General features: G+C 42.5%; 1 protein-coding gene across 2 annotated transcripts; it reads right to left on the bottom strand.

Annotated features, from left to right (window-relative positions):
- Positions 1-4,986: 4,986 nt before the first annotated feature.
- On the bottom strand, positions 4,987-23,175 carry LOC121872456. Of its 2 annotated transcripts, XM_042375226.1 has the most exons (9): positions 23,023-23,175; positions 21,094-21,322; positions 20,115-20,327; positions 15,309-15,486; positions 14,920-15,060; positions 13,017-13,169; positions 9,542-9,634; positions 6,522-6,677; positions 4,987-6,069 (listed from the first exon to the last, which is right to left on the bottom strand). In XM_042375226.1, the coding sequence occupies exons 2-9, from the start codon at positions 21,297-21,299 to the stop codon at positions 5,938-5,940; spliced, it is 1,272 nt and encodes a 423-aa protein (XP_042231160.1). In that variant the 5' UTR covers positions 21,300-21,322; positions 23,023-23,175; the 3' UTR covers positions 4,987-5,937. The 2 variants fall into 2 exon arrangements, with proteins under 2 accessions (XP_042231160.1, XP_042231161.1); XM_042375227.1 differs by lacking the exon at positions 20,115-20,327.
- Positions 23,176-27,242: the final 4,067 nt, after the last annotated feature.

Raw genomic sequence — 27,242 nt, 5'->3', positions numbered from 1 at the left:
AATGTATAACCGTATTACCTGTATAGATGTATAACTAGTGTAGTATGTTGAAGTATGTGGTGGTATAGCATGTTCTGTATATATTGTATTTAGTCTAGAATGCAGTATAACAAGTATGAATTGTAGTGGTAAATGTAGTGAACTAATATTAAGTAGTATTGTATGTAGTTTCTGTAGATGGTGTACTTGTAGAGTAGTGGGAGTTTCTTGGTGAGGATAGGATCTGGGTGGGTGGATGTGGGTACAGGATGGGGTGGGCATGAGAGCTCGGGAGGGTTGGCGCTTGGTGGGACGGATTCTTGCATAAGCGAATTTTATTTATTTATTGTATTTTTTTTTACCAGTTACACCCGGTTTGTTTCTGCCGTGTCATTGAACGGTCTTTGTGGTTGGTCTTTTATTTTTTTTTTTTTTTTACCCTGGCATCGGTCGGTCTGTTTTTACCCTGGCATTGGTTGGTCTTTTTTTACAATGGCATCGGTCGAAGTATTTTTCTTTTCCCTGGCATCGGCCGAGGTCTTTTTTTTACCATGGCATCGGTCGAGGTCTTTTTTTACCATGGCATCGGTCGAGGTTTTTATTACCTTAGATTTGCTTGAATACTTTGTTTATACCAATAGCTGGGGAGGAGCCTTGTATTCTGGAAATGGCTGTAGGGGCCCCGCCCTCCTACACTGTGCGGACCGGCTCCCCCTCCCCCTGGCTGGAGGGGCTCTGACTGACTTAATACAGTACACCCCGGCCCACACATCACAGGTACCTTGCTGTTGTCCCAGCTTGTCTGTACCTAACACTAATCCAACTCTTGACCAATTCTTTCTCGCACGTTTTATTTTTTCTTCAGGCACGTACAGTACCAGTGAGTGAGTGTTCTAGTGCTGTTTTTTATGTACTTCTCTAAATTATTACCAGTGTTCATCACATTATGTAATCCATGTTACACTCATCTTCAGGAACTATCATTATTAACTTTCCTGGAATTATTAACATGTTTTTAATAATCATGGCCATTGTGTTTAGAGCTGTGATTTTTTCTTTACTTGTCTGCCAGCAAGGTCTTAGCAGGAACCACCTGGTACTGCTGATCTGTGGCACTCTGGCCACCTGGTACTACTGATATGTTGCAGTGGCCATTTGGTACCACTGGAGTACTGACCACTTGGTAAGTTTATTTTGATATAACGTCAAACCTGCTCGTTTACATCCACGTTTCCCTCTTAAATAGAGATTCACTGTAAATATTGATCCATTAATGTGTGGGTTGATGAAACTTGCTGTTATGTAAACCTGAAAGTCTATTTAATGCATCTCAATATCTGTAATGAGACGTGTGAGTATATAAAACCTTCAGTCAATGTGAGTAATCTTTTTGTCAACAGATTACTGGAGGATGTTGGTGCCACATTTGTGTACTTGAGGCAGGACCTTTGATCTCCTCAAAGCTGCTTACTTGAAGGGTTCGTGCTGAACCTCCCGTACCACATACTTGTCGTGCTGCTTCCCGACGTCTGTTACCCACCTTCCTGCCTACCACTCCTATTACCTTACCCTACTACCCACATACCTGCCTGTGAGGTGAGCAGCTGTGTTCATCAAACTACTTGGCTGGACACTATCTGGTCAAGTTCCCATCATTCATAATGTTTAATATCTTGTGTTGTGTACAGTACCTACCTTATGTTTGCAATAAATCTGTTTGTTAATTTATGTTTAAATTATCCTGTTTATACAGGGTCCGCTGCAGTTTCCTCCATTCTTATGTTCTTATGCCCAACCAACCTACTGTGTCGGTTGTTCCACCCCTCACAAAAGTTGTTCGTGCAGGATTCATCCTTGAGCGGTTTTTTTTTTCTTTTTTTTTTAGGATTAGCCCACCCTGGTACTGACCCACTGACGCACATCGGGGCTTGGGGGGCGAAAATGTAATAATAATAAGAAGAATAATACTAAAACTAATAAAGAAATACAAAAATGAGAAACAATATGGAACAGTCTATGTATGTTCTGTTGTTAATATTAAGAGAAACAATTGAGACCCTGCAATTGTGTTTAAATGAGGCAAAATGTCAGATCAGCAACCTGGGACTTGGTCACATATGGCAGCAGGGTCTACCATTAGACAACACATTATGCTTCCAATATCTTCCCAGGCGGTAGAACCTCCCTGTTTGGTAGCTGCCTACTACCTGCTTTATGAACGTTCATTAGCTCGTTCGTGGTTCGTGAACTCGAAGTGAAATTTGTTGTGCCATTTTTTCCTAGTATGAATATTGTATAATTTTTCCTGGTAAAAGAATTGTGCCATTTTTCCGGTGCCATTTTTTTCTGTGCCATATTTTCATGTGCCATTTTTTCCGAGTACCGTTAGATGAACGACTCAAAACTTGAGTGACCATCACTTCTTCCTGCTGGTATTCTGGTCCTTCAACTTTCACACAAAATCTCATCGTCATCTTTATTCATCAATTAGATCGGCTTTATATGGTAAGGCAGAGATTGAATCTATAGAACAAACGTTCATGTACAGAAACAGTAATTATGTAATGTTAAATGATATTTTTGGTCATCAAGGACCACTTTATTGTGTTGTTGACCATGTTTCTGCGAGTTAGTTATATATGCAGGTAAGAACACTGTACAGGGACTTTTGAACTGAATTATTACTTTCAGTACATTAATATTCATAGTTAGGTTACTGCAGCACCTTTAGCGTCTGTATATGACTAACTGAAGTATTTCCACCATCAGTGAGTCTTATTTATTTTATATTTAAACTTAAATTGTCTTGTAAAAACATTTCTAAATAAACTTCGATTCTTAAACAAATAAACCATAAAAGAAGAACTTGAAGGAAAAAATACTTAGAATTATCCAGACCCAGTAAACTTCACCCGCTGCTGCCTTTCATTCACCTTGACCTAAATAATGCGTTAATGGGGCAGGTGAGGAGGGCAGGTGACCTTGAGTCCCGTCCTGCACACCTGACTACCTCCCCCACCCCTTGTTCCAGCACTCGCCTCTTGTGGACTGTGCTAACACCTTCTGTAACTCCGTTTTTATTCTCCTCTCTCTCTCTCTCTCTCTCTATCTCTCTATCTCTCTATCTCTCTATCTACTATCCTATCTTCTTCCCTTAAACTTCCCTTTCTCTCTCTCTCTCTTTCTTCATTATTATCTCTTCCTCTCTTATCCCCATTCTTTTATATCCTCATCACTCTTAATGTCACGAATATTTTGAACAAGTTAAAGTGAACTAAGCTGCTTGGTTGTCTTGTGAGAACCTTTCTGGCCAGAACCTTGTGAGGGACAACACTGGGCCTCTTCTGTCAGCTGCATTCACTTCATGTCACCTCTTCTGTGCTTCACTGCCAGGGAAGTTTCTTGCCAAGTGGTTGTATGATGTTAGTACGGGTGTCTTTCTGTGTTAATATATTAATTAAATATACTTAATGACTGTTGGGATTATTAGTCGTTCTATTTTTGAGAAGAACGAAGGTAATTACACAGAAACCAACTGACTGAAACAGAAGTGAGACAGAGAATGGCGTTGTTTCATCATTCGACACGAAGTAAAAGTGACCAAAAAGTGTCTCAAACCTCTTCACTACGGGGCGCCACTTTTGACATTTTATTTAGCTGACGATGAACGATTATATTCAGCACAGAGCGCCCTCCATACACAAGCTGTTAGTAGACTATATCCACTAAGCGAGGGGTGCCTGATTCCCCCCGTGGCACCAGCGCTCAGGAACGCAGGAAGAATTCTTTTAGTAAGTCAGTCACTCGGAGGTTTTCCCCGAGATGACTAACACAACTAAAGATAACCTCAGTTTCCGGTGTTACCAAAAAATGTGTTACCTCCTTTGTATTTCTCTAAAAATTCTCTCTCCCTTCTTCTCTAGCTCCCTTCATCAATCCCTCCTTCCCTCAATTCATTCCACCCTCCCTCTTTCCCTCCCTCCTTTCCTCCCTCCCTTCACTTCTCTCTCTCTCTCTCTCTCTCCATCCCTACCTATCTCTCTCTCCCTCCTTGACTCCCTCCCGCTTTTCCCTTTCTCTTCCTCCTTCCCTTCCTCGTTCTCTCCCTCATTCTCTGCCTCGCTTCATTGGCCCCTCCTTCCCTCTCTCTCTCCACCCATTCCTTCCTCCTTGACTCCATCCCTCCATCGCTCTCTCCCTCCCTTCCTCCTTCCCTCCCTACAGATGTTGTCATTATCAGCCACATCAGGTAAGGTCACCACCTCCTTTTCTTCTAAATTAGGTTTTTGATGAAAATACTCAAGAATATCTTAAGAAAATAGAATTACCTAAACGATAAGAATATTAGCGAGTGTTTAAGAATATTTAGACACATAACTCGATTTACGCTTTATCGATTAATATGTGTGTGCATAATGTTTATAATGTATATGATATATATTTTCTACCTCCATAGAAGACACCGTAAAGTGTTTCTGAAATGAGTTTTTAATATTTGTTGGTTTTTTATTCAATTAAAATGTCTATAAACAATGTGATGGCGTTGCATATAGTCACGTGTAGCCCCCCGCACCACACACACACACACACATACATTGGGCAACATGAAGACGAAGGCGCTTAGACATTCTCTGTATCACAAATAAATGGACATCATGTAATCCCATACGACATCTTGATCTGCCCAATGCTTGTTCAGTCGTCTTTAGAAATTTAAAACATTTGTAGAAGACACCCCACCATCACCCCTCACCATCACCCCTCCCCATCACACCCTCACCCCCACCATCACCCCTCACCATCACCCCACCATCACTCCTCACCATCACCCCTCCCCCACCATCACCCCTCACCGTCACCCCACCATCACCCCTCACCATCACCCCACCATCACTCCTCACCATCACCCCTCCCCCACATTACCCATGAGAGACTGTTCATGACTCATCTACGCCTCCTGACCAGGTTAAAACCCCACTGTAAACTGGTGAAATAAAACTCCGTAGATAGGGGGAATAAAACTACTTTATTTTGTTGTTGTTTTTTGCGGGGAATAGCCCACCCGACCACAGGCCATCGACCGACAACGGGGAAAAATAAATTTTAAATAAAGCATTACCTGTTTTTGTTACTTTAATTTTACATGGTAATATTTTTATTCATATTTTTTTCATAAATTATCCTACATTAATCAGTACAATTACACTGTCAAACTATGCCAGGACATGTACAATGTCATACACTATACCAGGACAAGTACAATGTCATTAACTATACCAGGACAAGTACAATGTCATACACTATACCAGGACAAGTACAATGTCATTAACTATACCAGGATATGTACGATGTCATACACTATACCAGGACAAGTACAATGTCATACACTATACCAGGACAAGTACAATGTCATACACTATACCAGGACAAGTACAATGTCATAAACTATACCAGGACAAGTACAATGTCATTAACTATACCAGGACAAGTACAATGTCATACACTATACCAGGACAAGTACAATGTCATAAACTATACCAGGACAAGTACAATGTCATTAACTATACCAGGACAAGTACAATGTCATAAACTATACCAGAACAAGTACAATGTCATACTACACAGGTAAATATTCAATAAATCTTGACATTGTTTTGGAAGCATATGGAGGGTTCCCGATGAAATTGGTTAACATAATAAGGTGAATTAGTGACAAGGGAAAATTGGGTGGCTAGATTACTCATAGGTGAAATTGGGTGAGATAAGTATGAGAAAAATTGGCAGAGATTTAAAATAGGAGAAGAGAAAGAAAGGAAAAATTAAAAGAAAAGAGAAGGATGGAGTAAGAGAAGAAAAGACAAAGAGTTGAAATAAAAATATAATTAGAGTAATAGACAAGAAGGCAAATGTTTGGTTCAGTTTGCGTTTCTCTCCCTCATTCCTTACACTGACGTCTGCTTAACTGCGTGACTTGACCGCTGGCTCGTGCTGTTCCTGTTGTTGCTCTTGCTGTGAGAAGACCACTAGGTCATCTTGAGCTAACACGCCCACCTCCACCAATTTGCTCAAATGTATGCGAATCTCCTCATCCTGCAAAGACAGTGACGCAGATTCTTAATTTTTCTCGCTGCCTTGAGCTTGCCTATCTCTCTCCCTGCCTGGAAACTGCCTATCTCTCTCCCTGCCTGGAAACTGCATATCTCTCTGCCTATGTGAACAGCCTATCTCTCTGCCAACCTGGAAATTGCCTGTCTAGAAACAGCTTATCTCTCTTCCTCTCTGAACTGCCTATCTCTTTGCCTACTTTGAAACTGCCTATCTCTCTCCCTGTCTGGAACCTGCCTATCTCTTTCCCTGCCTGGAAATTCCTATCTGTCTGCCTTTCTGTACTGCCTATCTCTCTGCCTATCTAAACTGCCTATCTCTCTGACTACCCGGAAACTGTCTATCTCTCTCTACCTGGAAACCTCTCTCTGTCTCACTCGATCACAGGGAAGCAACACCTTATAGCTATCACCCCACAATCAGGTTCATCCACTCACCTGGAACAGATCGGGTACAAGTTGTTCTGTGTGGCCACTCTGTTGATGGCCTCCTTCCTGCTGGTGATTGTGGCCCTCCTGCTCCAGCTGGTTGTGATGGATGATCAGTCCTTCATCCACGTTCTCGGGTACTTGTTGCTGACTCCAAGTCTCCATCTGAGATGTAAAAGATCCATACTCTGTTTACAATAATTTCTTACAAAGAAAGATAAAGACAGGATAAACATTATAATGTACAGATATATATAAATGGCTGGTGTTTTTGCGTCCATGCGTGAGAATGTCTATCGTTTTTTATAGACATTTTACTATACGATGCTAAAATAAAATTAATCTGTTGTGTAGAGATATTTTACTGAAAGGAGAATTAAATGTTAGTATGATTGAGACAATACAACTAAATATTGTTTGCTGTGGGGTGAGGCGGGATATGGGTGTGACGGGGTGAGTAATGTCTCCACTTAACTGAATGTGTGTGTGTGTGATCAGCTATTTTTCCTACACAGGGTGGTGGGTGTTGGGGGCCTCGATTATACCTTAATATTATGTTGTAGTTGTGAGGTTAATGCTGCTGTTGTTTGTATTTCATTTCTTTATTGCATATTAACTTTTTGTGATCAATCAAGAATAAAGTTAACCCAGAGTTAAACCCATTCTAACCCGCAGTTAACCTTATATATCCTGAAGTAACCTAACATAACCTAATTCAGAGTTAAACTTGAATAACCTAACCTAACCGAACCAAACCTAACTGAACCTAAAATTATCTGGCATGACACTTGTGCACAAAATTGCTGGGTCACTTTTGGTACTCTCTGGCATTATCTGCTTGAGGGTAATTTAGGTGAGACAGGATTGTGATTTTTAATAATTTCATTATTTAGACAACATTTTATTTGTATTATGGAACATGTTTTTGTCTTCGTTGTTAAATCTTACATAATTTAGAATGAAAGGTAACGTGTTCACCAGCTATGACTCAATCACATGTAGACGCTAGAAATTATCACGCGTATTTTGGCTGTACATCACGATATGTCTCGATGTGTTACAAATATATAGTTATAGACGCTAGTAACATGTGTGTGTGTGTGTGTGTGTGTGCGTACTGGACAGTCTCTCATCCTGTAAATTGAGATAACTTCTATTTCGAAACATCCGGTGAAACTGTGATGCCCCCGTGGACAAAAATGTAATTGATGTGCACTTGAAGCTGAGTAATTGTTTCTGGAGTTAAAAGAAACACAAACATCAAGGGACTCTGTAAACATTAACACTAAGGGACTCTCTAAACACAAACATCAAGGGACTCTGTAAACGTTAACACTAAGGGGCTCTGTAAACAAAAACATCAAGGGACTCTCTAAACACAAACATCAAGGGACTCTCTAAACACAAACATCAAGGGACTCTCTAAACACAAACATCAAGGGACTCTCTAAACACAAACATCAAGGGACTCTCTAAACACAAACATCAAGGGACTCTCTAAACACAAACATCAAGGGACTCTCTAAACACAAACATCAAGGGACTCTCTAAACACAAACATCAAGGGACTCTCTAAACACAAACATCAAGGAACTCTCTAAACACAAACATGAAGGGACTCTCTAAACACAAACATCAAGGGACTCTCTAAACACAAACATCAAGGGACTCTCTAAACACAAACATCAAGGGACTCTCTAAACACAAACATCAAGGACTCTGTAAATATTAACACTAAGGGGCTCTGTAAACACAAACATCAAGGGACTCTCTAAACACAAACATCAAGGGACTCTCTAAACACAAACATCAAGGGACTCTCTAAACACAAACATCAAGGGACTCTCTAAACACAAACATCAAGGGACTCTGTAAACGTTAACACTAAGGGGCTCTGTAAACAAAAACAATATGGGACTCTTGATCAGTTTCTTTCATAATGTAACTCACGTATCTGTATTTTGCGATAACTCTAATGGCGTGTCGACGTGATTGGATTGCTTAGTGTAATGTTATATAACCAAATTGCGACCTTCGGGCTAATGGCATGACGGCCATCTTGGGTAATTAAAGCAACACATTGACATGAGGTAATAGACTAGAATAATTGTATGGTTAGAAAGTTATTTGATGGTTTTCTATGTTATGTGTAATAATCTAAGACCAAAATTATGAATTTCTAATAAACTAAATGGCGGTCATATTGGATTTACCTTCTACACTTGACTTATTTATTACTAGGATACTGTAGTGACTTCCCACGTGGTCAAACCAGATCGGGTGCGCACCTATGTTCGCCCTCAGAGTAGTACCGTAGTGAAATTTGCCATTCTTAGTCAATCCAGAGATTATACTGTGTACATGAACTGCCATGAAATTGATGGTTCACTGTTGTAACTGCATTGTCAATATTGTATTAAGTGTTCATAAAGTTACAGTGTCAAAAATATTGGATGAGTCTTTCAATTTGATATCTACGACAACTAAAACATCTATGTATTTTTTTATTATTATTATTTATTGCTTGAAATTATAGGCATCTGAAATGTAAATTTTTCACTTGTCAGAAAAAAATAGTCCTTATTTTTTGTCAACTAAGACAATACAGGAAGCTTCCGCCTCAGTGGCTTGTTTTGTGAATGAAAACTTTTTTTGTAAGCCATCCATAATAGTTTTTATTTATTTGCCATTTCACCACTTATCAGCTTACTAGACGTTCGGTTGGATGGTCCTCTAGTGTTATTACGGGAGAAAATCGGAGTACTTTATACCCGGAGGAAACCTATGATATTTGGTAATGAGGGTCACGCGTATCTGGGTTAAGCAGGACTCGAACCCTTCACATATTAGTGAAAGATACGCGCTTTCGCTCGTAAATCTGAGGGCAGTTTTAGTGTTTTCGTTGGTAAGAAGATCGTACTAAAATACGCATAGAGGAACGAAAATTGGGTAAACGTTAAGGATTCACCAGAGGGATGATAACAGATGATCATAAGTAAACAACGACCATGTCGCCTTTGAGAACTCACCTTCTGGCCAACCAGCTGGAAGAATTCGGCCACTTGAGCGTCGCCTTCCTGTAACTTCTGTTGCAGTTTGTCCAGGACCTCCGACCCTCGTACCTGTATAAGGCGGAGACAGATGCTATATTAAACTAGATAACAAGAACGAATAATAACGAAATACTCGACAGAATGAATGATAAGTAGCCAATATATGAATAACAGCAGATAAAAAAAGAATGATCGATTAGGATGTATAGGCACGGTCAAATGTAGTTATCCACCCTTCCTACTAGCACACATGCGACCTCAGGGACTTTCTACAAGACAGTTCACAAAAAGGTGGGGGAGGTATTGGTAGGGGGAAGAGTTAGGGGTAGTAGACCCGTGTAAGGTAGGAAGGCGCAAGTCAAAGACCTTAATACCTGAAGAAGGTGTTAAGGTAAGTGGATGTAGCTTGACATTGACAGCCTTAATGATCGGGTGTCTGGGGAGGTGCTATATGGACTTAACTTTCCCTTAGTTATCTATGCCATTACTTGTGGTTCTGGGGAGGAATGAGAGTGAACTTTTGGCAGGTAATGTGTCATTAATGTTGATAAAGGCGCCTGGCTTTCGCGAGGGAATGTCCCTCATATGACAACATAAGAGAGAATGGGGCGTGGCTTGGTCACCACATTAACACTGAACGAGGCTGTTACTTGATCACTTCCACCTCTCGCCACTACTGTTCTTGAAAAAAAAAATCACTACTAATTCACAAGAAAAGAAAAACTTGTTGGATAGACTGTGACTTGTCTACCCTGTAATATGTTTATTATAATTGTGAAAATTAATGCCATATCATGATGTGGTAGTGGCAATGGTGCTGGCTATGGCTCCACACCCAGCCCAAGATGGACACTTAAGAATAGTTGATTGGCGAATAGTGGCCAAATTATAGGCTTACAAGGGTGGCTCTTCTTCTGTCCAACTGTTAGATGGGGTGGAATCAAAGGCATTTCGTCTTATTAACTCTCATCCTTTAGTTGACAATCTTTCTTCCCTTTTTCTTCGCCGCACTGTTGCTTCACTTTCTCTCTTTTACAGGTACTTTAACGGGCAATGTTCGGTGGATTTGGCATCCTGTGTACCGCCGGCAAGGCCGTGGGCTCGTAACACACGTCCTGCCCGCGGTGCCCACCATTTCTCTGTGGATGTCGGTCACTCTAGAATAACCCGTTATAGTACCTCCTTCTTTCCTCACACAGCCAAACTGTGGAATGCTCTGCCTTCCTCTGTGTTTCTACCCTCATACAATTTGTCTCACTTAGAAAAGCTGGTTTTCCGGCATCTTCGTGGTGTACATTAATATAACTTTTTATTCTTAGCTTTTCGCCCCCTAGGCTCCGATGTGGGTCGATGACCTGTGCCCGGTGTAAATGAAGCAGAAAGTCAGATCAGCATCCTGGACTTGGTCACAATTTTTGTGATGCCATATGGCAGCAGGGTCTATCATTGAACAACACATTATGTTTCCAATATCTTCCCAGGTGATAGTACCTCCCTGTTTGGTAGCTGCCTACTACCTGCTACTCTTCCAAGCATATAAACCACTCCTTTTCTGATGTGGAACTTGCATCGCATACTACCCTCCCACACTCCCCCCCCCCAAGTCGACAATTCTCCTTTCCACACAACATGACTTCCCCTGCAGAAAGGACCCGTCCAGTCCAAGGGGCTAAGTGGTGGAGTGGATGGTTACTTCTGATAGCGAGTGTACAGTTCCTCACACACAGTCTGTTATGTTCCACGGCTCACAGCCGACTAGGTACATGTGACATCGCCGCAGTAAGCGTCAAGGTACTCCAACTGCGTGATGGTGGGGATGGCCCTTCCCTCCCTCACTGAGATATACCATGTTGAAGGACTCTGTTGTCTCCGCCCCCTCCCCACCAACTCCCAGCTGAGGTACCTTGACTCCCACTGTGGCGCTGTTACATGTACCGAGTCGCCTGTGAGACGAGAAACATACAGTAACATGTGGAGAAAACTGCAATGCCTACAGTAGATAAAACGGATGATTAGTAAGTTAAGAAAAGTAGGGGGAGAATGGGAGGCCTTATCGGGTGGTTGGTGTAGGGTTGGGGAGTAGTGGTGTGGGATGTTATTGATGAGTCTCTCTCTCTCTCATATCCGGTACAAGTTAAAGTAAGAGTGGCAGCTGTTTTACCATTAGAAGAGAGACGTGGGCGTGTTTATGTGTATAGAATATGCGTGTGACGGAGTGTTTAGGTGTGTAAAAAGGTGTGTTTCTGTATGTATAGTGTGTGTGTGTGTGTGTGTGTGTAAAAAAGATACTACTACTACTTTTTTTCGACTACTTTTTTTTTCTGTGGCCTCCAGCCTCCCCCAATAGCCACACCTTCGCCACCATTTTATTACCTTAATATTAAATATCCTAATACATAGGTAGCTATCCTAGCTGTGTTGAGTTAGTTGAGCCGCAGATCTATGCGGCATTCAGTGACTGTAGCCTCATAGTCAATATCTGCAGTAGTTGTCGGAGTTGGGGCAGAAGCTCTCGTTCCTCTGAGGCAGAGCAAAGCCGACCGAAGGAGAGAGAAAGACAGTCGACATCTCATCCAGGCTGTAACATAACTTCTGGGCTGCTGCTTCTGTTCGGAGATCAACTCCGCGAGTCTGGCGTAGAAACATCTTGCACTTGGTCCCATCCCACCAGAGGTTGTGAACACTAGAGGAGTGAAGCTGCCTTGATCAACGTTTCGAATTCTCTCCCCATATGCCCTTCTCTTGTCGTTCTCGTTCCTCCTATGTGCAGCATCGAGGGCTAGGTTACGGTGACATGTGGCCATGGGATCAAAATTCCTGATGTCGAAGAAAGCTCGCTGTCCCCGCGTCCAGAATCCTCGAGCACTGACGTCCACACGGGCTTCGTTAGATGTGTTTGAAGTCCTGTGTTGGAAGATCTCACCATCCAATGGAAGGAGGGTCGGTTCTACCATGACATCCCGGCAGATTTCCTTCACCATATTTGCTGTGAGATCCCTTACCTCGTCATACCTCATGCATATGAAGCCCCCCTTCTTGCACACCATGGCGTGATCGCCATCATAGGAAGCGCCACACACGCATTGTGAGGGCAAACCTTCTATTGGCCGACCGTACCTTAGAGCATTGGCATCTGTAAATTCTTGTTTATTAAGACTGAAACCAATAATAATAATAATAACAATTCTAATAATAAATAACAATAACAATAATGATATTACTAGTAGTAGCATCATTATTATCATCACCACAGTATCATTACTTTACATTGAGAACTAATTAACAGTGACCGGTGCTGTATTAAAGCTACCGGGATGGTCCTAATGAACCTCACAACAGTAGCCACACTAAGAATGCTAAATAAGCATTCCACAGAAGTGCCACATCTCACAAAACGAGCCATCCACTGTATTAGATATAAGTGCAGGCGACTGTACATTGAGGAACTCGCCTGGTCGTAGGTGTGGGTGAGTCTCTGGAAGCAGTAGTGGAGGCCCTGTTGTATCAGTAAACCGAACTTGGAGAAAGCCGAGGCAATATAAGTCTTAAGACGTGGCACACTCTCCCGGGCGTGGTGGTATGCTGTCACAACGTGCTCTCCTACCTGTAATTTGGGATATTTTTAACATAGATATTGAATGTTAGAATTATATATTACATAAACTGCTCCCAATGTCTGAAATGTTAAGATTGTAAACGGAATTGAATTTTTATGCTTTGAATGTTGAAATTAACTAGTGATAGATAGATAGATAGATTGATAGATAGATAGATAGATAGATAGATAGATAGATAGATATTCTGTAAACTCTTCCAACAATTAACAGTGCATGTAGGCAAACAATGGTAAACAGTAAAATGATTCGACCAAGGAATAGTGAATTTATTAAAAGAGCATTTTATAATGGTTGACAAGTTAAAATTATAACATGGTTATTACCAAATACGTTGATATTGTTAAATTTAGCTTCTAAAACGCTTAAAGTTAGAATAACTTGCATAAGCCTTTATCTATGTTAGAAATGTTAAAATGTTATATTTGTTAATGTTATGTGCTTCTCAATGCCATTCATGTTAAAGCCATCGTCCTCGGAGGATCATATCTTAAACCATCATCACCAAATGACCAAATTTTATAATATTAAGCAACTTTAAATCCGTGCATTTTCATAGCAGTTAATCATAGCTTTATTTTCATATCTTTCATTCATACGAGATATATCTTAAGTAATAGCTGAGGTTAACGAGTTACTTGTGGCGGTGAGATTTATTTTTACGTTAAAACAGTGGCTAGTGTTAAGCCATAGTGTTATTTGACCTTTGACCTTCAAGACCACCCAGGTTACGGCTGTGGCACCGAGAGGTCATGGTTATGGCAGCGTGAGGTCATGGATTTGGTACCGAGAGGTCATGTTAGGGCCAGTGTTAGACTCAGTGTTAGGAGCAGTGTTAAGGGCGGATTTAGGGACGGTGTTGGAGGCGGTGTTAGGGTCAGTGTAAGGTTCTTGTTGTACCTGTTGAAGAATTTCCCACACTCGGGTCTTTGCTGCTTGCGTTGCCCTCTCCATCAGAGCACATGTCTGTAAGTTGTCAGTACCTTGTCCATTAGGGTAGGATAAGGGGTTTGATCCTCTCATTAGGGTAGGATAAGGGGTTTGATCCTCTTATTAGGGTAGGATAAGGGGTTTGATCCTCTCATTAGGGTAGGATAAGAGGTTTGATCCTCTCATTAGGGTAGGATAAGGGGTTTGATCCTCTCATTAGGGTAGGATAAGGGGTTTGATCCTCTCATTAGGGTAGGATAAGGGGTTTGATCCTCTCATTAGGGTAGGATAAGGGGTTTGATCCTCTTATTAGGGTAGGATAAGGGGTTTGATCCTCTTATTAGGGTAGGATAAGGGGTTTGATCCTCGAATTAGGGTAGGATAAGGGGTTTGGTCTTTACATTATGGTTATCCTTAAAGCTGGATAAGGAGCTGTTATGACAAGGAAACAGTTTTATCAAAATTCTAAAATCCTCTTCTAGCCTGGCGTGTCCCGACACTCCCAGGTGAGGTGATATATTAAGTCTTCGCCAGGAAATGATGTTTTTAGACAAGTCGTTTCCCGCTGGTGGTGGACAGTTTAAAGGGTCGTGTTGACGCTTTAGGTGTGTGAGTGTGTCTAAAAATCAGTTGTGACAACTTTGAACTCTCTAAAACAAATATAAAAAAAAATAAATCAGGTGTGGAGTTATATATAGAAGATAGAATACTTTTCATTTGTGTCACCTTAAGACTAGGAGTATGGAATGATTTCAAACGTTTGGCACTAAGAATAGGAACTTGGTGTTTGTTTACTGTGACGCCACCTACCGACTCCGCCGCGTCCTGTATTTTGTCGATGGTGTGTGAGGCTACGTCGTGAGCGGTGCCAGCGACGTGTGAGGCGGCGTCGAAAACATTGTCCGCTACGTCTGAGATCTTGTCACCGACGCTTTCCGCTGTGTCTGAAACCTAGTTGAAGATCAGAAGGAAAGAGAGGATGTTAGCCCGGTGTGTGTGTGTGTGTGTGTGATATCTGAAAATCTTGAAACATTTTTGCCTTAACTTTTTTCTTAGTACTATGGTTAAATCAATATTTCACAGAAAGTGAGTTAAAGGGATCTGCAGTAGTTTGGCCCAAGATGAGGATGGTGGCATTAAAGTGTTACACCATCACCACACATCCAGAAGGAGGTGCATATAGAGAGAAGGGTACTCACATGTCCCCACTGATGTTCCAACCAATCACCTAAGGAGAAGTCATCGTCATCACCTCTCTCTGGCTCCACTCCGGTGCTCAAGTCCACGTGCTGGCCACCACCACCCAGGGGCTCCACGCCATGAGAAAGTTCCGACACGTCTACCCCCTTATTGCCGTATTGGTACTGCTTATACCCGCTGCAAATATTACAACGCCCATTTAAGAAAAGTATTCAATAGCTGTGGGATTTTTTGTATTGTGCATGCACGCGCGCGCGCGTGTGTGTGTGTGTCCCCTCTAGTCTTTCAGTGTGTGTGTGTGTGGGTTCGCACACAGGGTGGTGAAATGTATATAGTGTAGCAGCTTTATGTTAGTGTTCAGGTGGAAGTACTGCTTGCCCTATGAAGTGGCCCTTTAACCGTTGATTCTTGATGAGTTAATGAGGCTGGAACATGAAAAAGTATATAGGGTCTTAGTAGCGAAACCCAACTGTCCCTTCTGTATTTATTGAGAAAATATATTATATACAGTTCTAAGTGTATATCACCGTAACTTAATCACTGTAGCTATGAGTGTTAAATGAGGACGGAGGCTATATTAAAGAGCTCTTCTAAAATACGTCATGTTGGTGTGAGGGGTTGAGTGAGAGTGCCTGCAGTAGCCGGCTTCTATGTGCTGACATAACATTCTTAGGGCCGCTCCTTGAAGGAACTTACCTATCACGTGATGTGACCATGTCACCTCTGGTGGACCCTCAGCTGTTTTGGACGTCCACCAAAATTCATCGACATTGTAAGGCAACTCCACGATGGCATGAACGGCAGTGTCCTGCACAATGGCACCCAGTCTGAGTCTTCCCCATCCTAACGGGGGTTAATCAAGGGTGTGTACTGACACCAACTCTCTTTTCCATTTGCTTGGCAGCCTTCCTCACTCGTGCCAGTGTCAATTTAGCCAGCGGTGGACATCGATTACCGGCTGAAAAGTTTTTTCAATATATGACGACTCCAGGCAGGAACAAAGGTGTCGGCAGCTTCCATAACTGAACTTCAGTATGCAGTCGACCTCACCTTTGTCGCTCACACTGAATGCGACCTACAGGAGATCCTGAACACCTACACAGATGCGTATGCACACTTCGGCCTTGAGGTGATTATAAGTAAGACTCAGATTCTCTTTCAGCCTGCCCTGGTTCAGACATCTATCCACTTTCAGTATCTCGGCTCCCGCCTGTCCACCACCGCGGACATCGATGAAGAGATTCAACATCGGATCAAATGTACATATCAAGCCTTTGGCAGACTCTGAAACCACGTCTTCAGTTGTAGGGAGTTAAAATTATCAACAAATTTACACGTATATCGAGCAGTGGTCCTCACCACCCTTTTATATGTCAGCGAGACATGGGTCACATATAGGTGGCACCTTAAGGCACTTGAAAACTTTCACCAACGTAGTTTATGTTCCATCCTTCGAGTTCGCTGGGAAGACAATAGAACAAATGCCAGTATTCTTGTTGACACCAACTGTAGGAGCATTGAGGCTACAATTATCCATGAACAACTACGCTGGACTGGCCATGTTACCTGTATGGACGACAGTAGACTGCCAAAGCAGCTACTTTACAGTCACCCAACGAATAGTAAACATAACGCTGACGGGCAGCTGAAAAGGTATAAGGAGAGTCTTAAGACAAACCTGCCAAACCTGAAAAAGTGCCAAATTGACTCCCTCACCTGGGATACGATTACTCCAAACCGTAACGGTTGGAAGAGCACCATATAAGAAGGTGTAAATATTTTCGAGTTTGCCTGACTCCAAAACGATGCAAACAGCCACCAACGCCGGAAAGACGCTACCGCCTCCCCTCCCGCACTAGATGTAGTGCCCCACATGTGTAACATTTGTGAACTACCCTGCTGGTCACCTCAAAACTCATCCTTAGGTGGCATCCTTAATAACTCATACCATTGTATCATAGCTGGATGATCGCCATACTCGATTCCAAGTGACAGCAAAGTAGTAAGCAGTACAGTCTTCTACCTTTCTCATCATCGCCTCATCACCTATTTCCCCATATTCTTCCACTTACAAACATTTACAACTCTCTCTCTCTCTCTCTCTCTCTCTCTCGCAACAAAAATATTTTTATATCCGAATCCGTCGTTCCTGCCATCTTCGTCCTGAGTGTGGTCAATTTGAGACTGACCCTACTGGTGAGACTGGACAATGGACATGGCGTTTGTTCTTCCTCGAGGGCAGATTGTGGTAGTTGTTGTTGGAATGCATCTCGAGAACCGTCGGGTGGTGCTCGAGGATAACCCCTTGTTCTTCACTCTTGTGTTGGTCGAGGTCCTGCTCAGCACTCAAATTATGAAGAAGGATGTTGTCGGGTTTTGCTAACGCCAGAGACTGACGTAACACTTGGCGGGCAGCGCCTGTGTCCATGTTGACGGAGTAGATTTTGTTGGCTATCTGTTGTACGGTATCGTTTGCGGAGATCGACTCATCTTGGCATGGGAGGCCCTTGACATCGGTGTGTAGCAGCTGTACGATCTGTTGTACGATTTTACCGTATCTGGTACAACAAAATACGTGACTTACAAGTCAGGTATATAATGTTTAATTGAGCAGGCAGTTCATCCCTGAGTATAGCCGTGAACCATTTACACTACTACGATTAATGTCACATAACTTAAAGATAGAGACAAGCAGGTGGATTGGGACGCCCGGTGCAGAAATTAAGGTATTATTGAAGTGTTCAGGCTCACTGTCCCAGCAGATATATTGTGCTCAACTTTGCGGATATAAATGAATTCCTGGGTGAAACACATTATGTAACAAAGATCTGTCAATATATTTACGATGTTTTGAATGATTTAAATTGTATAACATATGGATGAAACAGATATTATGCGAAATTTTATGTTATGTTGCTTCACTGCTGGAAATTAAAATCCTTTAATTATAATTTTTATTGGACAAATTGGAAAGTTATATTTTTTTTGTTCAACATGCACTGCTGTTTCTATAAATAAATGCATTGACCTGGGAGTGTAAGGGCTCGTTTACACGATCAGTTACCACGTATGGTGGTTGCGCACGCCTCGGATCAGTGGCGAAGCAAGGGGTCGGAGCAAGGTACTGACCACTGTTTAGTGGACGGTGTGATTACACGGAACTCGATTCCCGGGCCGGTGGAAGTTGTTTGGACTTACTTCCTAGCCCCCATTAGTCCCTGTTCACCTATCAGTAAAGTAGGTACCTGTTGTAAGTCGAAAGTTGCGAATTCGTATTCAGGGACAAGTTGTTGGAGCTTCCAATAACTTGATGACATAAGCCATTGACTCTTCAGGCTTCTATGCCCTTGACTCTTCAGGCTTCTACGCCCTTAACTCATGAGACATAAAGGCAAGCATGAACTTAGCATGCTTCCGCGTTGGGCACTGTAAACGCTTCTGCGCTTCACCTTACACAAGGATGTAGGGGAGTGCCCAATCAATAATAATAATATAAAAAAATTACACGGAACTGCCACACCATCGTTCCAGATCAGTGTGTGGTAGACTACTGGGCAAGAGGTTCATGGCTCCCAGACAGACGAGTCGGCAATGGACGGCCTCACTGTTGTGTGTTTTGGCTGCTGGCATGATACTGAAGAAAAAACAAGAAACGGACTGTGTGGGTGAAAAACTGGTTAAGGAACAAATCGTGTGGTACTTATAACCAAATCTTTGCTGAAATGCAGCGTGAGAACACACAGGACGTGCAACGATACATTCATGACCCCTGAAATGTACAACACACTCTTGGATAAAATGTGTCCACATATTTCCAGGACGGATACAAATATGAGGGACTCTATAAGTCCAGGAGCAAGACTGGAGGTGACCCTCAGGTATTTTGGCAACCGGAGCAAGCTATGGAAGCCTGCAGTTCACGTCACGAATCTCCAAGAGTTCTCTCACAAATATTATTCCCGAAACTTGTGAAGCCATTTACAAAACGCTACGGAATGATTACCATAAGGTAACAGTTTGTGTGTTTTATCAACGTCCAGTATGATAACGGTGTGCACGTACCCACAATGATACTGTCGAATAATGGATTGTATTACCGTGTTCCATCATTACATTAATAGCTTTACACGGCAATGTGTGCATGCAAGCAGTACAGTACGTTTGTATACAGAGGTATGCATGCATGCACATATTTACATTTTTCACATAACTATACAGGTCCCATAAACTTTACATTTTTCGTTTCTATTTCTGTATCCATCACTTCTGACCTGCCAGAGACATGGCCGGTCCCTATACAGCTCAATAAGTTGTAACGTTAACGTCTTGTCCACTCAAATGGTGGCCTTGACTCCTGAGGTTAACTGGTGGGAGGTGTTGGCGACGGCACAACGTCCATCATTACTTTTAACTTGCGCGTCTGTGTGGTGTGGCAGGGACCCACGTAGGTGGCCGCGCAACTATTAGGCTCCCACACGTAACTGCCCAGGAAGGGTTGGTGGTTCAGTGTTGCCGTCTACACGATTACTGCCCGAGCACGGCTTCGTTACCATGCTTCGGAAACATACTCCGAGACTGATCGTGTAAACGAGCCCTTAGGCCAGCACTGGGTTGGGTTAGGTTAGTTTAGCCTGAGTAGGGTTAGGTTAGGTTAGGTTAGGTTGAGTAAGGTCAGGGTAGGTTAGTTTAGTTTAGGAAATAAAATCTAGTTTGAAAGAGACAGAATTTAGTGAGACCGAGATAGGATGTTACGATACGGGAAGAGTATTTAGCGAGACCCAGAGACAGTGAAAACGTTTACTCACACTATGTTCTTGATCTCGCCCTTGTCCTCGCCCTCGGGCTGCCAGTCAGGGTCGTCGTCAGAGCTCCACAGCTCGTCCTCGTCCTCGGGCTGCCAGTCAGGGTCGTCGTCAGAGCTCCACAGCTCGTCCTCGTCCTCGTCCTCGTACTCAGGCTGCCATTCGGGGTCGTCAGCATAATCCCACAGCTCGTCCTCGTCTTCGTCCTCGTCTTCGCTACAAAATAGAGGAGTTGCGTTGCCAAAAGTGTGTATACTAGTGATCATGGTAGCCAGGTGACTACAATGTATACTAGTGATCATGGTAGCGAGGTGACTACAATGTATACTGATGATCATGGTAGCCAGGTGACTACAATGTATACTGATGATCATGGTAGCCAGGTGACTACAATGTATACTGATGATCATGGTAGCCAGGTGACTACAATGTATACTGATGATCATGGTAGCCAGGTGACTACAATGTATACTGATGATCATGGTAGCGAGGTGACTACAATGTATACAGTCATCGTGGAAGGAACACAAACAGGATTGTATTAAAAGTTAAGAAGGTCACCAATTATTGTCCCAGATGACGGATCGAATTAAAATTCCCAACATTGAAAAAGAGTTGAGAACTATGACAGATTTTAAGGACAGGGAAAGACCACTTTTGTACCCCACCCTAACTCCCACTAAACAAAATCATAGTTGTTTCAATAATAATAGTTTATTTGCTAATTAATTGAACCGTGAACTAAAGAGTTTAATGAGGATTTTTCATTTTGTTTTGTCTTTGTAAAGGAGTAACAGAGATAGAGGGAGAGAAGAGAGAGTGATAGTGGGCGATAAATAGAGAGAGAAGGGTAGAGAGGGAGAGAGAGAGAGAGAGAGAGAGAAGAGAGAGAGAGAGAGAGAGAGAGAGAGAGAGAGAGTACCGTGAATTTTAGTCTTGGCTTTTATCTAGTAAAACCATAAAGCCTTCTATTGCTACTTACTAATGGTAGTCTTCAGCGGTTGGCACCCAATCAGGGTCTTTGATCAGGTCATCTCCGTCGCCTTGTTGCTCTTCTTCCACCTGCTTGACCTCTTGCACCTGGGTTGGCACATTAGAGAAGGAAACCTTACCCTTGATAACACTAGCATGACCGAAGCCGGCCAGGTAAACCAAAATCACCACCACGAGACACACCACCGCCTTCATGATGATGTTGTCTCTCCAAACTCCTGTGGTAATAATAATAATAATGATAGTATTAATAATGGCAATAATTATAATAATGTTGCTAATGTTTCTCTCTCTCTCTCTATAAGCATACTCGCATACACAAGTGTCGTATTCTTGTTCAATTTCTTTCAAGATATTTGTTTTTCACTCTACAAGTCTTGTTGCTTGTAAAGTTAACAGAAACAGATAGCAAATACTACTACTACTACTACTAATAATAATAATAATAAACATAGCAACAGAAATGCTGCCCTGAGGAGAGACGTGTGGACAATGACCTACTTGAAAAAAAAATGATCACACAAACGCGGACAATTCGGTAAATTGAAATTGTTAAAATTTAAGGATATTAACACTTCCTGCTGTACTCGAATCGTTTATAAATCATTTAATCACTTGATTGAGCATAGTTATTTCCAGTTCCAGAATAACCAGAGATACTGTACAACTTAAGACACCAAGACCTATTAAAACAACTCCTGATGCGCTCCTCTCAGTCCCAGACCTCCATAAAATATCATAGTGTGAAGGTGTGGGACAACTTACCCCCACCCATAAAAACAAGAACTACGCTCCCTTACTTTGAATCATCACTTAAAGATATATATATTTAATGTCTAAGTATTAGTATTTTTTAACACGTACTTTACTATAACATTGGAAACTATTAATCTTATATTTTCACGTTGATAGAGATTACCATTGCAATAGTATATATTTAGCCGTCAAGACATGATCCTGGCTGTCTGTGTGTCCTTTATTTCACTCCACACTCTTCTGCATCACTTCCACCCCCTTATCCGATTACTGTATATCAGCTCTACTGAAAGTATGTGTATATACTCATGATATAAATGTAAATAATAATAATAATAATAACAATAATAATAATAATTTAAACTTCCACTGAACCTCTGTCAGCCTTGTCACTAGCCTTTATTGATTGATTGATAATAATAATAATAATAATAATAAGGTAAAGTTTTGAGGCAAGGTTATGGAAGCAGGGAAATAACTATGAGCTGAAAGATTAGCGTCATTGATCTGCAGGAACCAAAGGTCTAGACTCCAGACAACAATGAATTTGTACAAAATCAGGATAAGAGGGTATGGGGTACACATCTAGAAGCGTTTGTAACAGAAGTAGCTACATAATCTTACAACTATATCTTGCATATGTGAAATCTCACTTGGATTATACGATTTAACTTTAGTCACCGTACTATAGAACGGATATTGATTCCCTAAAGATAATTCCGGACATTACGATCCTGGAGTATAAAGAAAGATTCAGAAAACAGAATTTGTATTCTCTTGGGAGACATAGAGTGCGAGGCGCTACGATCGGTATGTGAATGGAAGTTGGGCTCAAAGAAAAATGATATAAATAAAGTAATTAAACTACCAAGTAATGATTGAACACGTAGCATCGGTTTCAGTTTACATAAATTTCGATTTAGAAAGGAATTAAGTAAACATTTGTGTGTAAATTGAGTTGTGGATGAGTGGAACAAGTTACCAAATACCATCATTAACTTAGACTCGTTGGGATATTTCAAATATTAGTTGGACAGATATATGAATAATATTTGTTTGAGATAAATAGGGCTACCGAGCAAGGATCAATATGCTCGCCCCAGCTTCCTTCATTCTTATGTTCTTATTAAGAGAAAGAGAAAGAAGGTGATGGTACACATACCTAGGATAGTGTCAACTGAGAGGATATGGTGTCAGCGGTGAAGAGGTGGCACTGGTACTGTCCTTAGTGTCCCTCGCTGCTCCCTGCACCCGATGATCACATACTCCCCCCTCCCCCCCACGCCTTTCCCTCCTGCACTCCAAAAAGGATGGGTGAGTAGGTACGGTGAGGGGGAGCGGGGGGGGCGGGGGGGCGGGGAGGGAAGGAGGTGTTAGCCCCGAGAATCCTGTAGCAGTGTTGTAATGTACTCAAGTTTTCTCTCTTCTCTAAGCTCAACACATGAAAAACACAGCTTAATTTACGGTTTTATAGCTTTTATTTCACACAAATGTAAGGCTTCCGAATGATGCGTTATGGAACAGCTTTATGTAGCTGAGAAACAAAACAAAAAGTAAACGTCCGGATGTGTGTGTGTGTGTGTGTGTGTGTGAAACGCTCTTATCTTTGTTAACACGAACACCTGTTTCTCACACCTGCCATGACATAACCCTTTGTCATAATAAGCGTAATTAGAGGTATGGATATTTTATTACAATATTCGTGGAATTATTCAAAAGGCTTAACAATAACAACCTGAGAAACGAGACACAGAACAACTCGACTCAGTTTATCTAGGGGTCGTAACATCCTGAAGTATATAAAGGCGTTGTGCTTTTGTCTTAGTGCTTAATTATGACTCTTATATGATCACTCCTCCCCTCCCCCCTTCTCTACTCCCTATGTCTCCTCATCCCCTTTTCTCTCTCTCTATATATCCCTCGATCTCTCCATTCCCCTTCTCTCCCTTTCTCCGTCTAACCTACTGTACCTACCTCACTCTTACTCTGGACAGTTTTGGTGATGTCTTTTAAAAGTTCATCTTGAGAGGCTATTAAGAAGTCTTATATACAGGTAACATTACGTGGGTCTCTCTTTCACTTCGTCTAAGGAGTGATTGAAAAAATTTGTACAGAATTTGCTATTTGTAGTCTTAGATATTGTCGCTATAGTACTTGTAGTAGTACTGCTAGTATTACTACTACTACTACTACTACTACTTTTTTTTTAACGTGGCCTCCAGCCTCCCCCAATAGCAACACCTTCGCCACTATTTTATTACATTAATATTAAGTATCCTAATACATAAGTAGCTATCCTAGCTGTGTTGAATTAGTTGAGCCGCATGTCTATGCGGCATTCAGTGACTGTAGCCTCATAGTCAATATCTGCAGCTGTTGTCGGCTTTGGGGCAGATGCTCTCGTTCCCCTGAGGCAGAGCAAAGCCGACCGAAGGAGAGAGAAAGACAGTCGACATCTCATCCAGGCTGTAACATAACTTCTGGGCTGCTGCTTCTGTTCGGAGATCAACTCCGCGAGTCTGGCATAGAAACATCTTGCACTTGGTCCCATCCCCCCAGAGGTTGTGAACACTAGAGGAGTGAAGCTGCCTTGATCAACGTTCTGAATTCTCTCCCCGTATGCCCTTATCTTGCTGTTCTCGTTCCTACTGTGTGCCGCACCGAGAGCTAAGTTATGGTAACATGCAGCCATGGGATCAAAAATCCTGATGTCGAAGAAGGCTCGCTGTCCCCGCGTCCAGAATCCGCGCACACTGACGTCAACACGGGCTTCGTTGGATGTGTTTGAAGTCCTATGTTGGAAGATCTCACCGTCCAATGGAAGGAGGGTCGGTTCTACCATGACATTACGGCAGATTTCCTTCAACATATTTGCTGTGAGATCCCTTACTTCGTCATGCCTCATGTAAATGAAGCCCCCTTTCTTGCACACCATGGCGTGATCGACGTCATAGGTAGAGCCACACACGCATTGGGAGGGCAACCCTTCTACTGGCCGACCGTACCTTAGAGCAATGACATCTGTAAATTCTTGTTTATTGAGACTGAAACCATTTGCCCTTATCGGTAACTTAGTTAACCACTTCGAGGCGCCCACCTCCTGCGCTGTAGCTACTTTTTTTTTCAAATTCTCTGATACCTGCAGCAACAGTTGCTGCAGCTTATCACTTTGGCCGTGCTATCATTCTGTCGTAATGGACCTACGAATCTTGTTTACTTCACTGGTATCCACCTCCCCTGTTGCGTTCTGGGCTATTTTGTGGTCCGTGAGGGCTGCCGTAAGCTTAACTGAATTTTGATGTTCGGTGGCAGCAATCTCCTTTGGATTGGTTAGTCCCATTCCTTCCAGTCTTGATGGAAGTGCAAGGAGTGATCTTTCTGCTGGGGTTAATTCAGGGTGTTTCACTAATTTGGGAATGAAATTGACACTGATAGCTTCTTCCAGAGGGTGGAGGAGGGGTCCGATATCAGGGATAGTACGCATCAGGTAGTTCCAGCGATGCTTGACTCCATGGGTGAATGCTGCAAGACCCGCATGTGGCTCTGTGTTAGCAATCTCAGACAGAGCTTGGATTCCCTAACCCACTCATTCACCTTTCCCGCTACGTACTCGGTCTTGAAGTCCGTAGTGCCAATTACTGCGCCTAGATGTCTTTGGCCATCCTTTGTTGTTTTGACCTCACTTCCGCCAAACACCTCCATTGCCCGGTCATAATGTTCTGGCTTCACAATGAGGAAGGACTTACTGGCGTTTGGGTGGTACCCTATTTGTGGACCTCGCGATGTAACCAAGCCCCACCACTTTTTGATGTCCTCCACTTTTCCTGCTCCTGTAAGGTCATCAACGTACGCCACTTGTTTGACCTAAGTTGTTTCAAATTTTATTTCGTGTTGTTCCCTCGGTTGACTGTAAGATGGTACCACCTCTTAGAGCCTTGTTGTTTACTATCTACTACTACTGTTACTAATAATAATATTAATAAAATTAATAATAACAATATTAATACCAATAAAACTCGATGGTCTAATTGAGTATTAGAAGTTCTAAAATAAATCATTACTATTTCTTGGTTTTAAAAGTTCAAACACAGACACAAAGGTTTTAAATTTCGTCAGAGCTGCTAAGGATGTTACATGTTGTTTTAACCTTTGTGAGTTAGTGTATGACCTCACGTTGGTTTTCCCGAGAGTCATCCAGCTGGTGTTTTGTCGTGCTTATCTCAGCTACTTATTACTAGTTCCATTGTTGTCATAAACTTAGGGATTCGGCAAGGATTTTGTGTACTGGTATACCCTGTTGTCACACATGTAGACACACAGCAAGTATTTTCCACCTAAACAATGACGTCTAATTGGCTAATCATTTATGAGACTCATAATCCAAACAACATGATGTATGTGAGAAAAGTTATAATTTGATGATGAAAGCCAAATTATAAATATTTCGCTCTTACAACGGTGGGTAGCGCCGGCCCTGGATGGAGGTCAACTATTAAGCCACGCCTACCTCCGCTATATATAAGACCTGACCTAGTGGTGACCTCTCTCTTTCTACCTACAGCCAGTCTTCAAGTAACACCACCTCCTACGCTCCTGCCTGGCGGCCCTCGCTCCCGCCGGCGAGCATGGCGACCCACAAGCTGGTCTTCCTCTGAGCATCCTCATCAACCAGCTCTCTCTACATCACGCTGCCTCGTCCCAGCATCAGCCACCAAGCTGCATTGTACATCCAATATAACCAGCAAGCAACACCTCCTCCACCTCCCCGCTCCTGCCTGGCGGCCCTCGCTCCCGCCGGCGAGCATGGCGACCCACAAGCTGGTCTTCCTCTGAGCATCCTCATCAACCAGCTCTCTCTACATCACGCTTGTAACCACGCTGCCTCCTCCCAGCACCAGCCACCAAGCTGCGTTGTACATCCAATATAACCAGCAAGCAACACCTCCTCCACCTCCCCGCCGCTGCCTGGCGGCCCTCGCTCCCGCCGGCGAGCATGGCGACCCACAAGCTGGTCCTCCTCTGAGCACCCTCACCAACCAGCTCTCTCTACTCAACGCTTGTAACCATGCTGCCTTCCCAGCACCAAGCTGCATTGTACATCCAATACAATATGTATACAGAGAGCACGTTGTGAGTTTCCTTTCTCCATCCCATCCTGAGTGTGAACCCAACATAACGTACCCACAGAACCTTCTACTCGGTGGAGAGTGAGTTTTCAAAAATGCAATCGCGTCTAGCACAAAAATCCTACATAGATTTACACTTTCACATCACTAAGACGATCTTGATGATCTTATGTAATCACTGTCCAATGTCTGCCGCTCAACAAAGAAAACCCGAATGTCGAACACGTTCTTTTACAGACATTCAACACAACCTGAC

The sequence above is a fragment of the Homarus americanus genome, unplaced genomic scaffold (genome assembly GCF_018991925.1).
Source record: "Homarus americanus isolate GMGI-L3 unplaced genomic scaffold, GMGI_Hamer_2.0 scaffold11302, whole genome shotgun sequence".
Lineage (NCBI taxonomy): Eukaryota > Metazoa > Arthropoda > Malacostraca > Decapoda > Nephropidae > Homarus > Homarus americanus.
The sequence above is the reverse complement of the archived record's forward strand: the minus strand, read 5'-3'. Positions and strand labels throughout refer to the sequence as shown.

What these genes read in the sequence shown, in the direction of transcription:
- LOC121872456 (XM_042375226.1), bottom strand. Translation starts at nt 21,299, where the DNA reads ATGAAGGCGGTGGTGTGTCTCGTGGTGGTGATTTTGGTTTACCTGGCC. An exon ending in TCACCCACACCTACGACCAG is followed by an intron (nt 9,635 to 13,016) that starts GCGAGTTCCTCA and finishes CGCCTTATACAG; the next exon opens with GTACGAGGGTCGGAGGTCCT. An exon ending in TCCAGCTGGTTGGCCAGAAG is followed by an intron (nt 6,678 to 9,541) that starts GTGAGTTCTCAA and finishes TTTACATCTCAG; the next exon opens with ATGGAGACTTGGAGTCAGCA.